At 55.7% G+C, this 15,299-nt stretch overlaps 1 protein-coding gene across 2 annotated transcripts in view; it reads right to left on the bottom strand.

Moving 5' to 3' along the window:
- Positions 1 to 5,620: 5,620 nt before the first annotated feature.
- LOC308242034 (G-protein coupled receptor 157-like) overlaps positions 5,621 to 15,299 on the bottom strand; it is a 42,509-nt gene continuing 32,830 nt past the window's right edge. For both annotated transcript variants that reach the window (XM_080655838.1, XM_080655836.1), the window contains 9 exons: positions 11,966 to 12,090; positions 10,251 to 10,403; positions 9,252 to 9,377; positions 8,950 to 9,137; positions 8,138 to 8,248; positions 7,583 to 7,684; positions 7,284 to 7,359; positions 6,728 to 6,855; positions 5,621 to 6,634 (listed from right to left, as the gene is read on the bottom strand). In XM_080655838.1, coding sequence (XP_080511964.1) covers positions 6,176 to 6,634; positions 6,728 to 6,855; positions 7,284 to 7,359; positions 7,583 to 7,684; positions 8,138 to 8,248; positions 8,950 to 9,137; positions 9,252 to 9,377; positions 10,251 to 10,403; positions 11,966 to 12,090 — 1,468 coding nt within the window. In that variant the 3' untranslated portion in view covers positions 5,621 to 6,175. The remainder of the gene's footprint in view (positions 6,635 to 6,727; positions 6,856 to 7,283; positions 7,360 to 7,582; positions 7,685 to 8,137; positions 8,249 to 8,949; positions 9,138 to 9,251; positions 9,378 to 10,250; positions 10,404 to 11,965; positions 12,091 to 15,299) is intronic.

Here is a 15,299-nt window from a genome sequence, read left to right on the forward strand (position 1 = left end):
GCTGCTCAGGTGAGAAGCAGGTGCGCTCTGCCTTGGAGCGACACCCGGTCTGTTCTGCGCCCGCCGTTTCGCCCCGGGGCCTGGGTGGCCTGCTTGCCTTTGGCCTCTGGACCCTGCCCGCTTTCCCCAGAGCTCACGCTCCTTGGACGTCTGATAAGATAAGTTTCACACAAGCATGAATTTTGTCTTTGCCTCCACCAAGCCCCAGGCCAGACGCTCCCCAGTGTACCACGGAGGTGCCTGCCACTGGCCGGCCCCTGGCCGTGAGCGGGACTGGGAGTTCGCCTGGGTCTCAGCCGCTTCTGCCTGTCAGTTCTTGGTGCTTCCTCTCAGCAACGTGGACTAATTGTCCGTTTGGAGGGAAGAGCAAACAAAATACTTTTACAGGCAGACAACGTGATTATTCCTAAGGACACCTACCGGCATTCAACAAGTCAGTAGCACAGTCAGCAAAGGTGTTCATTCCACAATTACCTCTACTAAGAAAAAACGAAGTAGGGAACCACTGAATAACGATGACAGGCTAATTAGGAAATTATGATCAAAGGATATGAATAATGATCAAAGGATCATCATGAAAATCACGTAAGAACGTTACGCAAAGTCACCGACCAGGGCCCTGGGCGCAATGTGTTGGCATGTGGGTGGTAGCCCGAGGGCGCAGCACACGCGAAGAACACGAGGTCCTTATTGCTCCTACCCACCTGCTCCCGACAGTTAGGGATTCTCTAAAGCAGGGGCTTCCACCCTCCTCACTGCCTGGCACACAGAAACCAAGTACTCACGTTCGGCAGCACACCGTACATTTGCTCTGACGTCTTTTGGGGCGTAACCTTGATTCACCCCACTGGATGGCTCTTGTGGTGTTGGCTGTTGGCATTTTGCTATTTGACATCGAAGGGAGAAGAGGCCCGCGCCCCTGACTAAATGGTCAGCTACCGCACGTCTGAAGAGTTCTCGGGGCGCACGGGTTTACGTCGCTGCTCTAAAGTGCTGTGTGTCTCTGCGGTCCCCCTCGTTGCTTCTGGGGCCTGGCCAGCCGAGCGGTCAACTGTTAGGAAAGAAAGGCATGTGTCCCTCGCCCTGCTGGCTCTGTCCCATAAGAATGGGCCCTGGGCTGGGACAGTGTGTGCTCCTGGGCTCTGCTTAGAGCAAGTGAGGCAAGGGCCCTCAGGCGCACCCAGCCTTCTGCGTTTCAGACCCCCCGGGGAGGGGTCAGGGTCCTTTCACAGCGCGTGCAGCCACGCCGCCCACCCCAGCCGCACAGTGGGGGACCCACACACTGCAAGGGACTGGATCTGTGCAGGCCCTCTTTCCTTTTAAAAAATATGTTCTTATTGATTTCAGAGAGAGGAAGGGAGAGGGAGAGATAGAAACATCAATGAGGAGAGAGAATCACTCACCAGCTGCCTCCTGTACGCCTTCTACTGGGGATGGAGCCCGCAAATTGGGCATGTGCCCTGACTGGGGATCGAACCGGCAGCCTTTCAGTGCACAGGACACGGCTCCAACCAGCTGAGCCACAGGCCAGGGCCCTCGCTCCTCTTCTGCTGGAAGTCCATGCTGCACTAGAGCCAGGTGTGTGAACTGTCTGTTCTCGGTGACCTTGAATCATACACTGGTCTCTCCCCGAGGTGGCACTCTGCTGCCCTTTAACTTGGCAGCACAGCCTGGCCACCCAGTGAACAGTGAACTATCACATCTCTATTAATAGTCTGTTCAGGGCAATCTAGGCGTTTGCTGTCACGCTCCTCCAAATTCTCCCAGCCTCTTCCCCCGCGCCCAGTGCCACAGCCATTCCATATATTTAGGTATTTGTGCGCGCTCCCCCCCCTGCCCAGTACCAAGGTCTGTATGAGTTTCCTGTGGCTGCTGTAACAAACTACCACAAGCTTAGTGGCTTAGAACAACACACGCTTATTACCTTATAATTCTGGAGGTCGTGACTGTGACCCGGTCTCACGGGGCTACGATCGGGTGTCAGCAACGCCGCGGTCCCTCCTGGAGGCTGCTGGGAGAATCCGTTTGCTTGCCTTTGCAGCTCCGGGAGGCCGCCCGCCTTCCTTGCTCGCGGCCCCTTCCCCGTCTTCAAAGCCGGCACCGGAGACTGAGTCTTTCTTGTGCTGCTGTCTGCCTGCTCCTCCTTCTTCAACGAGGTTGCTCGGATAATCCAGCGTAATCCCCCGTCTCCGAGTTACGTGATTAGAACCTGAACACCATCTGCAATTTCCATCCCCCTTTGCCACGTGACATAACACAGTCGCAGGTTCTGGGGATTCCCCTTCCCTTGTCTCCTGCTCTTCACTGGTCCCTGAACAGGCCGCTGTCCTCACCTGGTCCAGCCCGTCATTTCCCAGACCTGGTGGCATTCACGGACTAGCACGTGTGACTACTCAACCCCAACCCCATCCTATCTAATAAAAGGGTAATATGCAAATTAACCATCACTCTGTAAGGCCTTGAAGACCCCCGGTGGGTCCTTTGGCAGAGCGACGACCCCAAATCAAACGCTGAACTCGAGTCTCGATGCAAAAGCAAGAGGTTTCTTTATTCAAGCGCGGCGCAGGGACTCACAGGCAACAATTCTCACAAGAGACTGCTGACTGGAGCCCTGAACCAGGGTTGGCTACAGGCTTTTAAAGGCAAAAAACCACACGCAGGTTGGGGGCAAGATAGAATGTTGACTTATTCTCACGGGAATGGTATGTTTTATCTCACAGAAAACTTTGTGAAAACAAAAACTTTAACAGAAACCAGAAGCTAGGACGTTTACTGATAAGCGCTGAGGGGGAGGTCAGCATGCTCTTCTCTGGGAACAGAGCTGTGCCTGCTTTATTTTAACTATTCCTGCGCCTGCTCTGAGAGTGCATTCTTTCAACTCCATCACAAAAGATGGCAGCACCCATAGCCACAAGATGGCAGTGCCCAGTCCTCTCAGCCCCTCCGGAGTCCCCCAGTCCTGGGGGCTGGGGGGGGGGGGGGACGGCTGCTGAGAGTGGGCAGCGTGAGCGACCTGGTGGAATGCTTGCTTCGTCGCCGTGGTGATGAGGCAAGCGTTCCATGCCCGGCTGCGGATAAGCCGCGGAGAGCCTCTGGGCAGTGGGCGTGGAGCAGCCAGGCCCCGCAGAGACCTACTGGTGCACGAATTCGTGCACAGGGCTACTAGTGACTATATAATTTGTCGGCATTTGCCAAGCAGCATGGGAAGTTATTTCATGTTGCAGCCACCCAGCACATGCCTCGGATGTGAGTTCCCCTTAATAGACCCTATTAATGACCAGACTGGAGTGGCCGGCTCCCGTCCTCCGCTTATGGGAGTGGCTTTTCAGTCTCAGGGCCTTACCATCATGGTACAAACATCCTCCCTGCAACCACCCTTTTTAAAGTAAACCCACTCTCACCTGACATTCTCTAACACTTTACCCCGAGTACTATCTGAAATGATCTTAAGTATTTGTTTAATTGTCTTTTTGACTGTTAGATCCATTGTATCCACTGCCAGGCACATAGTAGGTGCTCAAAAATATTGGTTGAATGAATGACATCTCACCTGTGCTGGCCTAGTGGTCACTACATCCTACTGAGTTTCTCTCTGAATCCCCCCTCCCTGCTGGGCCTGACCACTGCTGGCTTCACAGGGCCGTCATTATTTCTTATCAACCTGTCGCCCTACCCAAGTTCCACCCCGTCCTCATTACTGCCACACCACACTCTGCAACTCAGAGATCAGGAAAACACCAGCATTATCTAGAGGTCAAAGTTCTGACTCAATTTGGCTCCTAAGGACCCACAGATTCCAGGTCAGCTTCCCACATCTTTCTGGCTTTACTTTCAGACCAACCCAGAGTTCCCCTAAACACCTCCATGTCTCACCTGGAAGAGCCATCCTACACTTTTCAACTGCATCTTCTCCAGCTGGAGAAATCCTTTTTGCCTTTCCTAATTCCACATCTTCCTTCAGTGCAACCATAGCACCAGGCCCATCCCTTTCTCTTCTGGTTAGATTTTACGGGCCCGGGTAAATGCACCCATCTATAAATACTCCTATATGTAGCCACCTGAGTCTATAGGAAGCTGAACATGAGCTCATACCAATATCTCCAGCTCTACTCTAATACTACGTGGATCATTCTAGACTCCCTCTCATGGTTTATCTGTAACCTACCACTGCAACAATCCATTTACTTGATTGTTAGATCTCAGTATCCATGGATAGTACAGGTTTCTCACTGTATTTTACCTGTGAATTTATTTGCCCTCAAGATCCAAGCTCATTCCCAAGCACTTAAAAATAACTAAGTGCTTCATGATCTCACTCATATGTGGAATCTAATGAACAAGATAAACTGATAAACAAAAATAGATCCAAAGACATAGAAGCATAGAATAGACTGTGGCTCCTCAGAGGGAAGGTGGGGGAGGGTGGGTGGGTGAGAAGAGATCAAAGAACTTAAATGCGTATATGCATTACCCATAGACATAGACGATAGGGTGGTGAAGGCCTGGGGAGGGCAGTGGGGGTGGGCTAAAAGGGGTCAATGGAGGAAAAAGGAGGGCATATGTAATACTTTCAACAACAATTAAATTAAATTAATTAAAAAATAACTAAGTGTTTAATATACCCCAGGCACTGATCTAAACACTACAAACACATCATTGAATTCTCATAACCAGCCATGTGAGACATTTATTATTACTCCCATTTAACAGAAGAGGACACTGAGGTACAGAAAAGCCAGAAGGTACAGAAAAGTTCAAGCCAAGATATGCAGTTACTGAGTGGCAGAACCAAGGCTGACCTGAGGGAGTAGACCTCCAGAGTCACGGACTCCACAGCTTTACTGTGTGTGAGACGTTGCCGGTAACCTGAACTGAATTAATAACACCACAGTTCCTTGACTTTTCACATGCCAGCCTTACTGCTCCTCAGTTGAGAGCTTCCATCTTTGGCTGTTTTTGTGGCCCCTCCACACTGCAGATCCCTGCTGCAGAAGGTCAAGGATGGTTCAACCCCAGCATTTTGCTTTTTACTTTGTCTGTGTCTTCAACACTCTTATAAGTTATTTATCATTTTACCCCCACAAAAGCTGTTCCCAATCCCACTTCTGTCCCACCTGGTCCTGAGCTTTTGGCCTCCCCTCCCAATACCAGATTTTCTATTCAGTAGGTGTTCTCTCCACTTTCCTTTCCCATGAGACTCAAAGTTTTCTCCATCTTCTTGCACATGCCCTCTTTGAGCTCTGCTGCATCTGTGGAGGGCACACCCACTTCCCTCCTTCCTTTCCACCCTCCCTCCCTCTCTCCCTCCCTCCTTCCCCATCTCACCTTTAGGACCTCTTGGTGTTCCCTATGTACCTGAAGACATGCAGAGGCTTCCCCAATCTCAAATTTAAAAGCTCACAACGCTGCAACCACCTCATCTCTCATTGCTCCCCCTCTTTCAGGAGATATTGCCTGAGCGCCTCCTTCATGCCTGCTCCAGGCAGTGGGGATTCTGGGATAAGCAAAACAGGACAAACCCGTGTCCTCAATGGGCTTACACTCCAGTGCAGTCAAACTGCTTGAAGCAGCCGGGAATACCCGCCTCCTCCCACCTGCTCATAGAAAAGAAGCACATCTTGGTGAAAAATGATCACATTTGTTTTATTGCGTATACAGAGGCAATTCCATTGTCCTCTAACAATGTAATTTAGGATTAAGAATCCCTGACTTGGTTAAAGTCTCCATAGGGACCTGTCCTCCAACTTCCTGGACATCGTTACGTGTGATCTCACACTTTCCGAGAGTGGTGATTCTGGAGATGGATCCGACAAGAGGATGAATTCTGCTCTGAACACAGGCCCGGGGCCCCCAGAAGACCCATGGGACTGGAGAAAGGATTGCTTCTCTGGCCAAATTTGATTCCTTCGATCCCACCACCATACGAATGCGTGTTGTCCTAAAAGCTGGTGTTACAGCAGCCACACAATGGCTGACCCAGCCATGGCGGGAGGACGGCTGCTCACTGTGACCTGGGCCTGGGGATGGGTCAGTCTGGCTTTAATAACGGCACAGAAGCCCTTCGGGCATCCCAGCTGGACTGTCCTAGTTCGGGATATTTATAGACAACGACGACTCAGACAAAAGCCCAAGAAGGGGGCTCCACGCGGACCACTCAGCAGGCTCCCCCTCCCGGTTACAGCTTCACGGTGGAGGGCGGAAGCTGCTTGGGTTCCTCTGGCAGGCCCTCCGACACGGCCTTCAGCGCCTCTGAAACCGCCTTCAGCTCCTCCGACACGGACTTCAGCTTCTCCGGGAGCTCCTTCAGTCCCTCCGACACGGCCTTGAGTTCCTCTGACACGGACTTGAGTTTGTCCGGAAGCTCCTTTTGTTCCTCCGCAACCTTTGGTTCCCCCGGAAGTTCAGCCTCCTCCGGAAGTTCTATTTCCTCCGGAAGTTTCTTCCGTTCCTCCGGAATTTCCCTTAGTTCCTCATTTTCTGGGTACACCTCGGACACGTTGTTCATCTTGGCGAAGGTCTGGTTGATCTCCATGAATGTCTTGGACTTGGTCTCGGGGATCACCAGGAATATGAAGGTGGCGGTGAGGAAACACACCCCAGCGAAGATGATGAAGCTGTAGGGCCCGAGGCCCTCCTGTGGGAAGGGCAGCCAGGCTCACCTTCCGGAAAAGGCGTCCCCGTTCCCGCGGGGGGATTCCGTGGGCCCAGGGCCCCAGGCCGCCCTCACCTGAATGAAGGGGAAGAGCAAGCCCACGCTGAAGTTGCAGAGCCAGTGGACGCTGCCCCCCACCATGAAGGCGGAGGAGCGGGAGGACTGCAGGAAGATCTCGGTGATAATCAGCGCGGGGATGGGACCTGCGGGGGGGGGGGGGGGGGGGGAGGGAGAGCGGCACCCGCTGAAGGCAGAGCAAGCCCACCGAGGGTCCTGTGCCCCTGCTGGGTGCCAGGGGCCTTGGGGTGTGGTGCGGGGCGGGCGTGGCGAGCCCCCAGGACCCCAGGTGCAGCAGCAGGGGGAGAAGGCCAGAAGCCAGAATTCAGCACAACATCCTACGAAGTCCCTCAAGGGCTGACCATCTGTGAGGCTCTCAACCCCAACCCCACGGGGCGGCGTGTTTCAGCCTCCACGGCCGCTTTACCGTTTCCGCTCTCAGTAGGCTCTGCCCAACCCCCCCTGCAGCAGGAACAGGGGCCCCAGAGCCCCTCCCGGGAGCTCAAGCCGGGAGCTCCTACGGCCGATGGTGCGGGAGAGGGCAGTGGAGGCAGAACCAGCTCTGGGTACATACTGGGCCCCAGGGCATGTCCTATGACGTAGGAGAGGACACAGACGATGCTGAGGTAAGGCATCCAGGAGATGGTGGTCTGTGGGGGAAACAGAGCTGGGTCACACCGGGCCGTGCAGGGACAGCCTGGGACAGGGCGCGCCAGGAATCTCGGCTCCCAGAGGGCCGGCTGCTCTGCCCGGCCGAGCAAGGATGGCACCGGGCTCCTCCTTCAAGGAAGTGCCACCTCTTGCCACTGGAAAACGGGCAGGAAGTGGGCAGTGGGCTGCCGGGGGCGGGGCACGGGGGCCGCACCCCCTCACCTGCAGAACCAGAGCGGCCGTGAGCACGCAGCAGGCGGTGAAACAGATGGAGAAGCCCAGGAGCAGCAGGATTCTCCGCCCCAAAAGCTCCACCACGAACACCTGGAGGGGAGGGGCCAGGGAAAGTGGGGGCTCAGGAGCCGCGAGCCGTCCCCCCCCACACCCTGGCCCGGGAGCGGCCTTTGCAGGAAGCTCCTCGCCCGCCCATTGCGCACACCCCTTCTGTGCCCCCAGGGGTGCGCCCCTGAATGGCCAGTGGGCCCAGCGCTGTGCAGTCCCGGGGTCCCCTTTGCTCCTTCATGTTGGGGCCCTGGCATGGGCAGTGGCCTCCAGGAAGCGCCACTCGCACAGTGGGAGCTCTGGGGCTGGGGGCGGGGTTCTCTCCGTCTTTGAAGAGCCACAGGCCACCTCCCGTAAGAGACAGGCTGTCCCCTGAGCAGGGCCCAGAGGCGACACGGGAAGGGACTGAGGGCTCCTTCCTGGGCCAGGACCCCCACTCTCGAGGCGCCCTCCATCCTGGGCGGCCGAGGGCACTCAGCTCCCCAGGACACTCACGGCCAAAATGGTTATCACCACGTTGACAGCCCCCGTGCCCGCCGTCACATACTGGACGTTATCTTCTGCCACCCCCGCGTTCTTGTAGATCTCGTCCGCGTAGTAGTAGATCTGGAAGGCAACCGTGAGGCTGGTGGGCTGGCCAGGCCACGCCTGCCTGCAGCCCTGGCCCAGCCTGCCCCCCTCCCCCTCCCCCCCACTCCAGGCCGCCCCCAACCCAGGCCACTGCCACCCCAGGCCGCCCCACCCCAGGCCGCCCCCATCCCAGGCCGCCCCCATCCCAGGCCGCCCCACCCCAGGCCGCCTCCATCCCAGGCCGCCCCACCCCAGGCCGCCCCACCCCAGGCCTCCCCCACCCCAGGCCGCCCCCACCCCAGGCCGCCCCCACCCCAGGCCGCCCCACTCCAGGCCGCCCCCAACCCAGGCCACTGCCACCCCAGGCCGCCCCACCCCAGGCCGCCCCCATCCCAGGCCGCCCCCATCCCAGGCCGCCCCACCCCAGGCCGCCTCCATCCCAGGCCGCCCCACCCCAGGCCGCCCCACCCCAGGCCTCCCCCACCCCAGGCCGCCCCCACCCCAGGCCTCCCCCACCCCAGGCCGCCCCCACCCCAGGCCGCCCCCACCCCAGGCCGCCCCACCCCAGGCCGCCCCACCCCAGGCCGCCCCCACCCCAGGCCGCCCCCACCCCAGGCCGCCCCCCACCCCAGGCCGCCCCCATCCCAGGCCGCCCCACCCCAGGCCGCCCCACCCCAGGCCTCCCCAACCCCAGGCCGCCCCCACCCCAGGCCGCCCCACCCCAGGCCGCCCCCTACCGCGTTCACTCCCGACAGCTGCTGGCCGCCCATGAGGACGATGATGGAGATGAGCTGCCAGCGCAAGGACCTGATCCTGAACAGCTTCACCACGGAGATGAAGCCCGCGGCCTTCTCGGCCTCGTCCTCCAGCCGGATCTCCTCCATCTCGTCCTCCACGTCGTCCCAGCCGCGCACCCTCCTCAGGGCTGAGGGAGGGGACCAGGGGGGGCAGCGTCTGAGGGGGGCCCACAGCTTCCCCGGAGCAAGGACACTGCGGCCCTGTCCTCCCTTGCCCCCCGCCTCCCCCAGGAGAGCCTCACCTTTCCTGGCCGCTTCGTGGTTTTTCTTCTGGACCAGCAGGTACCTGGGGCTCTCCGGGAAGAAGGGCAGCAGCAGAAGCTGCAGAGCTGCGGGGATCCCAGTCACCCCGAGGAGGATGGGCCAGCCTGCAAGGGGGATGGACGCCACTCTCAGAGGCCCCAGCCAACGACCCTGCCTCTCGCCCCCTGGCCCCACAGCACCCAGCTGGCCACCCTGCCCCATCACCCGGATGGGTTCTCCCGGGAGCGGTTCTCATCCCCGTGACCCCAGCACCCAGGAGGGCGCTTAACAAACACCCTGCGGACGCGTACACAAGGCCGGTGATGACCCGCCAGTGCGCACCTACCAGGGGGACCAACACCGCCAAGAGCTGGCGAGAATGTGGGCGACTGGGAAGTCTCCACGGTCGTGTGGACACGTGGCGTCCCTGGAGGACAGGCCAGCAGGAGCTGGGGGTGCCGGGCCTTCAGCTCCGACCCCGCTGTCCTGCTCAGGGGGAGGCCCGGGCCACCCGGGCACGCAAACTAGAATGGTCAGAGCATCGCCGACTGGTGAACAAAACCCGGGAGCGGTGCCAGCCCGTGTGGCAGAACGGAAACACAGATCGTGGTGAGTTCACAACACGAATTCCACGCTGCACTGGCAAGGAAGCCAGACTCACAGGCGCCTGTCTCCCCAGTGCCACGCTGGGCGCCATCGCCTGCCCGGTGGGCCCCGCTGCAGACAGTCCAGAAACGGAACACTGACTCTGCCTTGGCCTGGTAGGGACACCACCATCAGGCCAGGAGACAGTCAGGCGGCTTCGTGCTCCCTCAAAGCCACCTCACCCGGGTCCTAAGAGGGACTAGAGCATGTCAGCTGGTCTGTCACCAGCACCTCGGGGGGCCAGGGCAGCGTGGGGGCCGGAGGGACAGCCAGCCGAGCAGGGAGAAGCAGCTCGCAGAACGGCCGTCCACCGAGCGGAGGGAGGGCTGAGGCCCGGAGGCGGCCGCGCTTACCTTTCTGGTTTGCGAGGACACTCCGAAGGCCCAGGATCTGGGCCACGAGGATGCCCACGGTGATGAAGAGCTGGGGCACCACCCCCAGGGCCCCCCTCAGGTTCTTGGGGGCCAGCTCCCCCAGGTACATAGGGACGACGTTGGAAGACAGACCTGGAGGAGGGTGAAACGGCACACGATCAGCAAGCCCCGGGGTGGCGGGGACGGGCCGCGGCCTCCAGCACACTTGTTCTTACTCAGCAGTCACGTAATTGGGCTGAAACTTTCAGAAAACTGCCCAAGTAAGCAAACACCCCTTTGAATTCCTGGTCCTCTGAACTCTGAGGAAGGAGAATGTAGTCTGACCAAAGAGGTGCCTTACTTTCTTTGACTGGTGTCACCTGGGGGCACGAGCCAGCCTGGCTTCAGGCCTCCCCCCTAACGGGCTTGGTCTCAGAGAAGAAAAGCCTCAAGTCTCCCCTGTGCTCAGTTAACTCCAGGGAAGGGGTTCGCTGACATCGGCCAAATTATCTGTCCCTGTCCCCGTGTTTGGAAGGAGAAACAGTTACTTGGCAATGCCAGGGCGGATGGAGCAGATAAGTGAGGTGCCTCCTAACTCCACCCCTCGCTCACCTTGAGCGGCCTGGCAAACACTGTCTAGGGGAGAGCATGGGCTCGAGGGAGGCCCCCGCAGGCTCTCCCCACCCCTCTTCAGTCGGAAGCCACTGTAGGGAGTTTCCCATAGCCGCCAGCAGGACAGCCTGGGCGGCCCAGCTCTGCGGGGTTTGCAGAGCAGCTCCAGGGTTGCCAAGGGGGGAGGCCGCAGGCAGGCCCTTCCCCTGCCCAGCAGGTGGGCGTTGAGGGAGGGAGTGAGATAGAAGCCACGATCAGCCCTTGGCAAACTCTCAATTCTTTATAAAAGTGGAGAGGTTGCTACCGTTATCTCCTTCCGTTAGAGGGACCCAGGCATTCGGTTGTTCCTCAAGCTTTTTTGGCCACAACCCACAGTAAAAGCTACAGAAATACATTTTACATGGCAACCCGGGTCTCCCATGCGGACGCAGATAGATAACTGGAACCAAAGTTTCAAAAGACAGTGGCTCAGTGGACTCTAGTTAAAAAACAAAACGTTGCTCACTTCCCGAGCTGGTGTGGCTCAGTGGATAGAGCGTTGACCCTCAGACTGAAGGGTCCTGGGTTTGATTCTGGTCAAGGGCACACACCTGGGTTGCAGGCTCTATCCTCTGGTCGGGGCACATGTGGGAGGCAACCAATCGATGTGTCTCTCACACTGATGTTTTGCTCCATCTCTCCCCCTCCCTTCCACTCTCTCTAAAAATCAATGGAAAAATATCCTTGGGTGAGGATTAACAATCACACACACACACAGAAACATTGCTCTCTAAACAGATGTCATCACCCACTCGCTGGTCCCGACCTGCTGCTGAGAACACACCGGGATAAAGGATTGGGGTGGAAGGACCCTCTGGAAGCTAAGATTCTGTGCCTCAGTCTTTCAAAGAACAGCTTGCTTCACAGGAAACATCACAGGGGAGATCTGCCCACTGTCGGCACTGGAGCCGGACGTAAGCGCCAGACGGAGGGGTTCGAGCCTGGCTCGCTCAGCACAGAGGGACAGCGTGAGTCTGGCCTTAGAGACCCCAGATTGGCGCCCGTCCTCCCTCCTCGTGACGGTTGTCAATCACTGCCCGGCGGTGCAGTGCCACCTGGCTTACCCGCACATATGCCCACCAGCAGCCTGGAGAAAATGATAATCTCAAAGGAGTGGGCAGCTTCGCTGGATCCCATCAAGACGGCGGGCACGATGGAGAAGAAGTTGTTCAGTAGCAAGGTCCCTTTCCTGCAGAGGACAGCGCGTCAGCCGGGCCGGGCCCTGGCCAGGCAGCTCAGTTGGTGAGAGCATGGTCCTGATACACCAAGGGCTGTGGGCACAACTCCAGTCAAGGCACATGCAAGAAGCAACCAGTGAATACATCGATGAGTGGAACAACAAATCAGTGTTTCTCTCTCTCTCCCCTCCTTCCTCTCTCTTTCTAAAAATCAATACATTAACAACAAAACAAAAGTAAGAACCAGTTTGGCCTGAGGCTCACCAAGTGTGTGCCTGGTGACAGCAGTATCCAGTATCCAGGAATACAGTACAAGGCTTTGCAGTCATAGACTGACATGATTTGGGTATAATCTGAAAACCCAACTGGGTAAGAACATTAGAAGAAAAGTATGAGCCAACCTCACTTACCAACATAGATGCCAAAGTCCTCGATGGAATTCTTGGGCATATATAAACACCATATTAAAGATTATACTGGAGCCCTAGCTGCTTTGGCTCAGTGGGTAGAGTGTCAGCCTGCGGACTTAAGGGACCTGGGTTGAATTCTGGTCAAGGGCACATGTCTGGGTTTCGGGCTCAATTCCCAGTAAGGGGCGTGCAGGAGGCAGCCGATCAATGTTTCTCATCATTAGTGTTTCTCTCCTCCCTTCCTCTCTGAAATCAATAAAAAATATATTTAAAAAAAGGTTATACTGGGGGCCCTGACCGGTTTGGCTCAGTGGATAGAGCGTCAGCCTGCGGACTGAAGGGTCCCAGGTTCGATTCCCGTCAAGGGCATGTACCTTGGTTGCGGGCACATCCCCAGTGGGGGGTGTGCAAGAGGCAGCTGATCGATGTTTCTAACTCTCTGTCCCTCTCCCTTCCTCTCTGTAAAAAAAAAATCAATAAAATATATATATATTTTTGCCGAAACCGGTTTGGCTCAGTGGATAGAGCGTCGGCCTGCGGACTCAAGGGTCCCAGGTTCGATTCCCGTCAAGGGCATGTACCTTGGTTGCGGGCACATCCCCAGTAGGGGGCGTGCAGGAGGCAGCTGATCGATGTTTCTCTCTCATCGATGTTTCTAACTCTCTATCCCTCTCCCTTCCTCTCTGTATAAAAATCAATAAAATATATTTAAAAAAAAATATATATATATATTTTTAAAAAAGGTTATACTGGGGAAAATATAAGATTATCAATTGAAGCTGCAAAAGAAGACCATAAAATTTGATATTATAATTTAAAAAAAACAGCATTAGCCCTAACCGGTTTGGCTCAGTGGATAGAGCGTCGGCCTTCGGACTCAAGGGTCCCAGATTCGATTCCGGTCAAGGGCATGTACCTTGGTTGTGGGCACATCCCCAGTAGGGGGTGTGCAGGAGGCAGTTGGTTGATTTTTCTCTCTCATCAATGTTTCTAACTATCCCTCTCCCTCCCTCTCTGTAAAAAATCAATATAATATATATTTTTAAAAAAACAGCATTAACAAACTATAAATAGAACTTATGTAAGCTGATAAAGGTGAAGTCTCCTAAAATCCTACGACAAACATGAAATCTTTTTCAGGGATTTTGATAAAATGGTTTAAAAATTAACACAGAAGAGTAAAGGAACACGAATAAGAAATTTAAGAACAATGGACTTTTCACATGGAAAAAAATTAGTGTTTTTTTTTTCTTTCCTATCAGTAGTCACTGTGTTTAATTTTATTTTTTTTCCTTTTTATTGAATTTACTAGAGGCCTGGTGCACGAAATTCGTGCATGGGGGGGTGGGGGCATGTCCCTCAGCCCAGCCTGCACCCTCTCCAATCTGGGACCCCTTGAAGGATGTCCAACTGCCTGTTTAGGCCCAATAGTAGGATTGGGCCTAAACGGGCAATCCAGGACTGCTGGCTCCCAACTGCTTGCCTGCCTGCCTTCCTGATTGCCCCTAACCGCTTCTGCCTGCCAGCCTGATCACCCCCTAACCACTCCCCTGACAGCCTGATTGATGCCTAACTGCTCCCCTGCCAGCCTGATTGCCCCTAACTGCCCTCCCCTGTAGGCCTGGTCACACCTAACTGCCCTCCCCTGTAGGCCTGGTCCCCCCCAACTGCCCTCCCCTGCAGGCCTGGTCCCCCCAACTGCCCTCCCCTGCAGGCCTGGTCCCCCCCAACTGCTCTCCCCTGCAGGCCTGGTCCCTCCCAATTGCCCTCCCCTGCTGGCCATCTTGTGGTGGCCATCTTGTGTCCACATGGGGGCAGCCATCTTGTGTGTTGGAGTGACGGTTAATCTGCATATTACTTTTTTATTAGATAGGAGGATAGAGGCCTGGTGCACGGGTGGGGGCTGGCTGGTTTGCCCTGAAGGGTGTCCCAGATCAGGGTGGGGGTTCCTTTGGGGCGTGGGGCAGCCTGGGAGAGGGGCCTGTGGTGGTTTGCAGGCTGGCCACGCCCCCCCAGTGACCCAGGAGGCCCTGGTATCTGGGATTTATTTATCTTCTATAATTGAAACTTTGTAGCCTTGAGTGGAGGCCAGGGCTGCGGGAGCTTGGCTTCCCCCATTGCCAGGGAAACCCAAGACTCCTGCTTGTTCCGTGGCCGCAGCCATCTTGGTTGGGTTAATTTGCATACTCGCTCCTGATTGGCTGGTGGGCATGGCTTGTGGGCGTAGCAGAGGTACAGCCAATTTGCATATTACTCTTTTATTAGATAGGATTGGGGTGACACTGGTAACAAAATTATACAGATTTTAGGTGCAAAAAAAATTAGCTTTCTCTCAGCACTCACCATATACAAAATAAAATTCCAGGTCTATCTAGGAAAAACAAAACTGTTGAATTATTTTTTAAATTATAGAATACTATCCTATGTCTCTAGGAAGGTAAAAGGCTGTCTTAAGACATAAAAAACAAAAACTGTAAACTAAAGTTGACCACTTGAACAATGAAAATTTTTATGTTAAAAAATATACTACTGTATGTATGAATAAAAAGTAAAACAATGAATTGAGAAGCTGTTTGCCTGATATAACAGAGGACAGGGTGGTGGTGACTCGCTCGGGCTCAGAAGCGAAATTGCCCCCCAGCGGTGTCATCTTGCATTGCTACAGCATCTCTCTGTGCCTCGACTTCCCGTCTTTGAAAAGGGGGTGGAGCTTTTCTAAGGATTGCAGGGGTTCTCAAACTACAGCCCGCGGGCCACATGCGGCCCGCCGAGGACATTTATCCGGCCCGCCGGGTGCTGCTGCCTGTCCT

The sequence above is a fragment of the Plecotus auritus genome, assembly GCF_963455305.1.
Source record: "Plecotus auritus genome assembly, chromosome: 2".
Classification (NCBI taxonomy): domain Eukaryota; kingdom Metazoa; phylum Chordata; class Mammalia; order Chiroptera; family Vespertilionidae; genus Plecotus; species Plecotus auritus.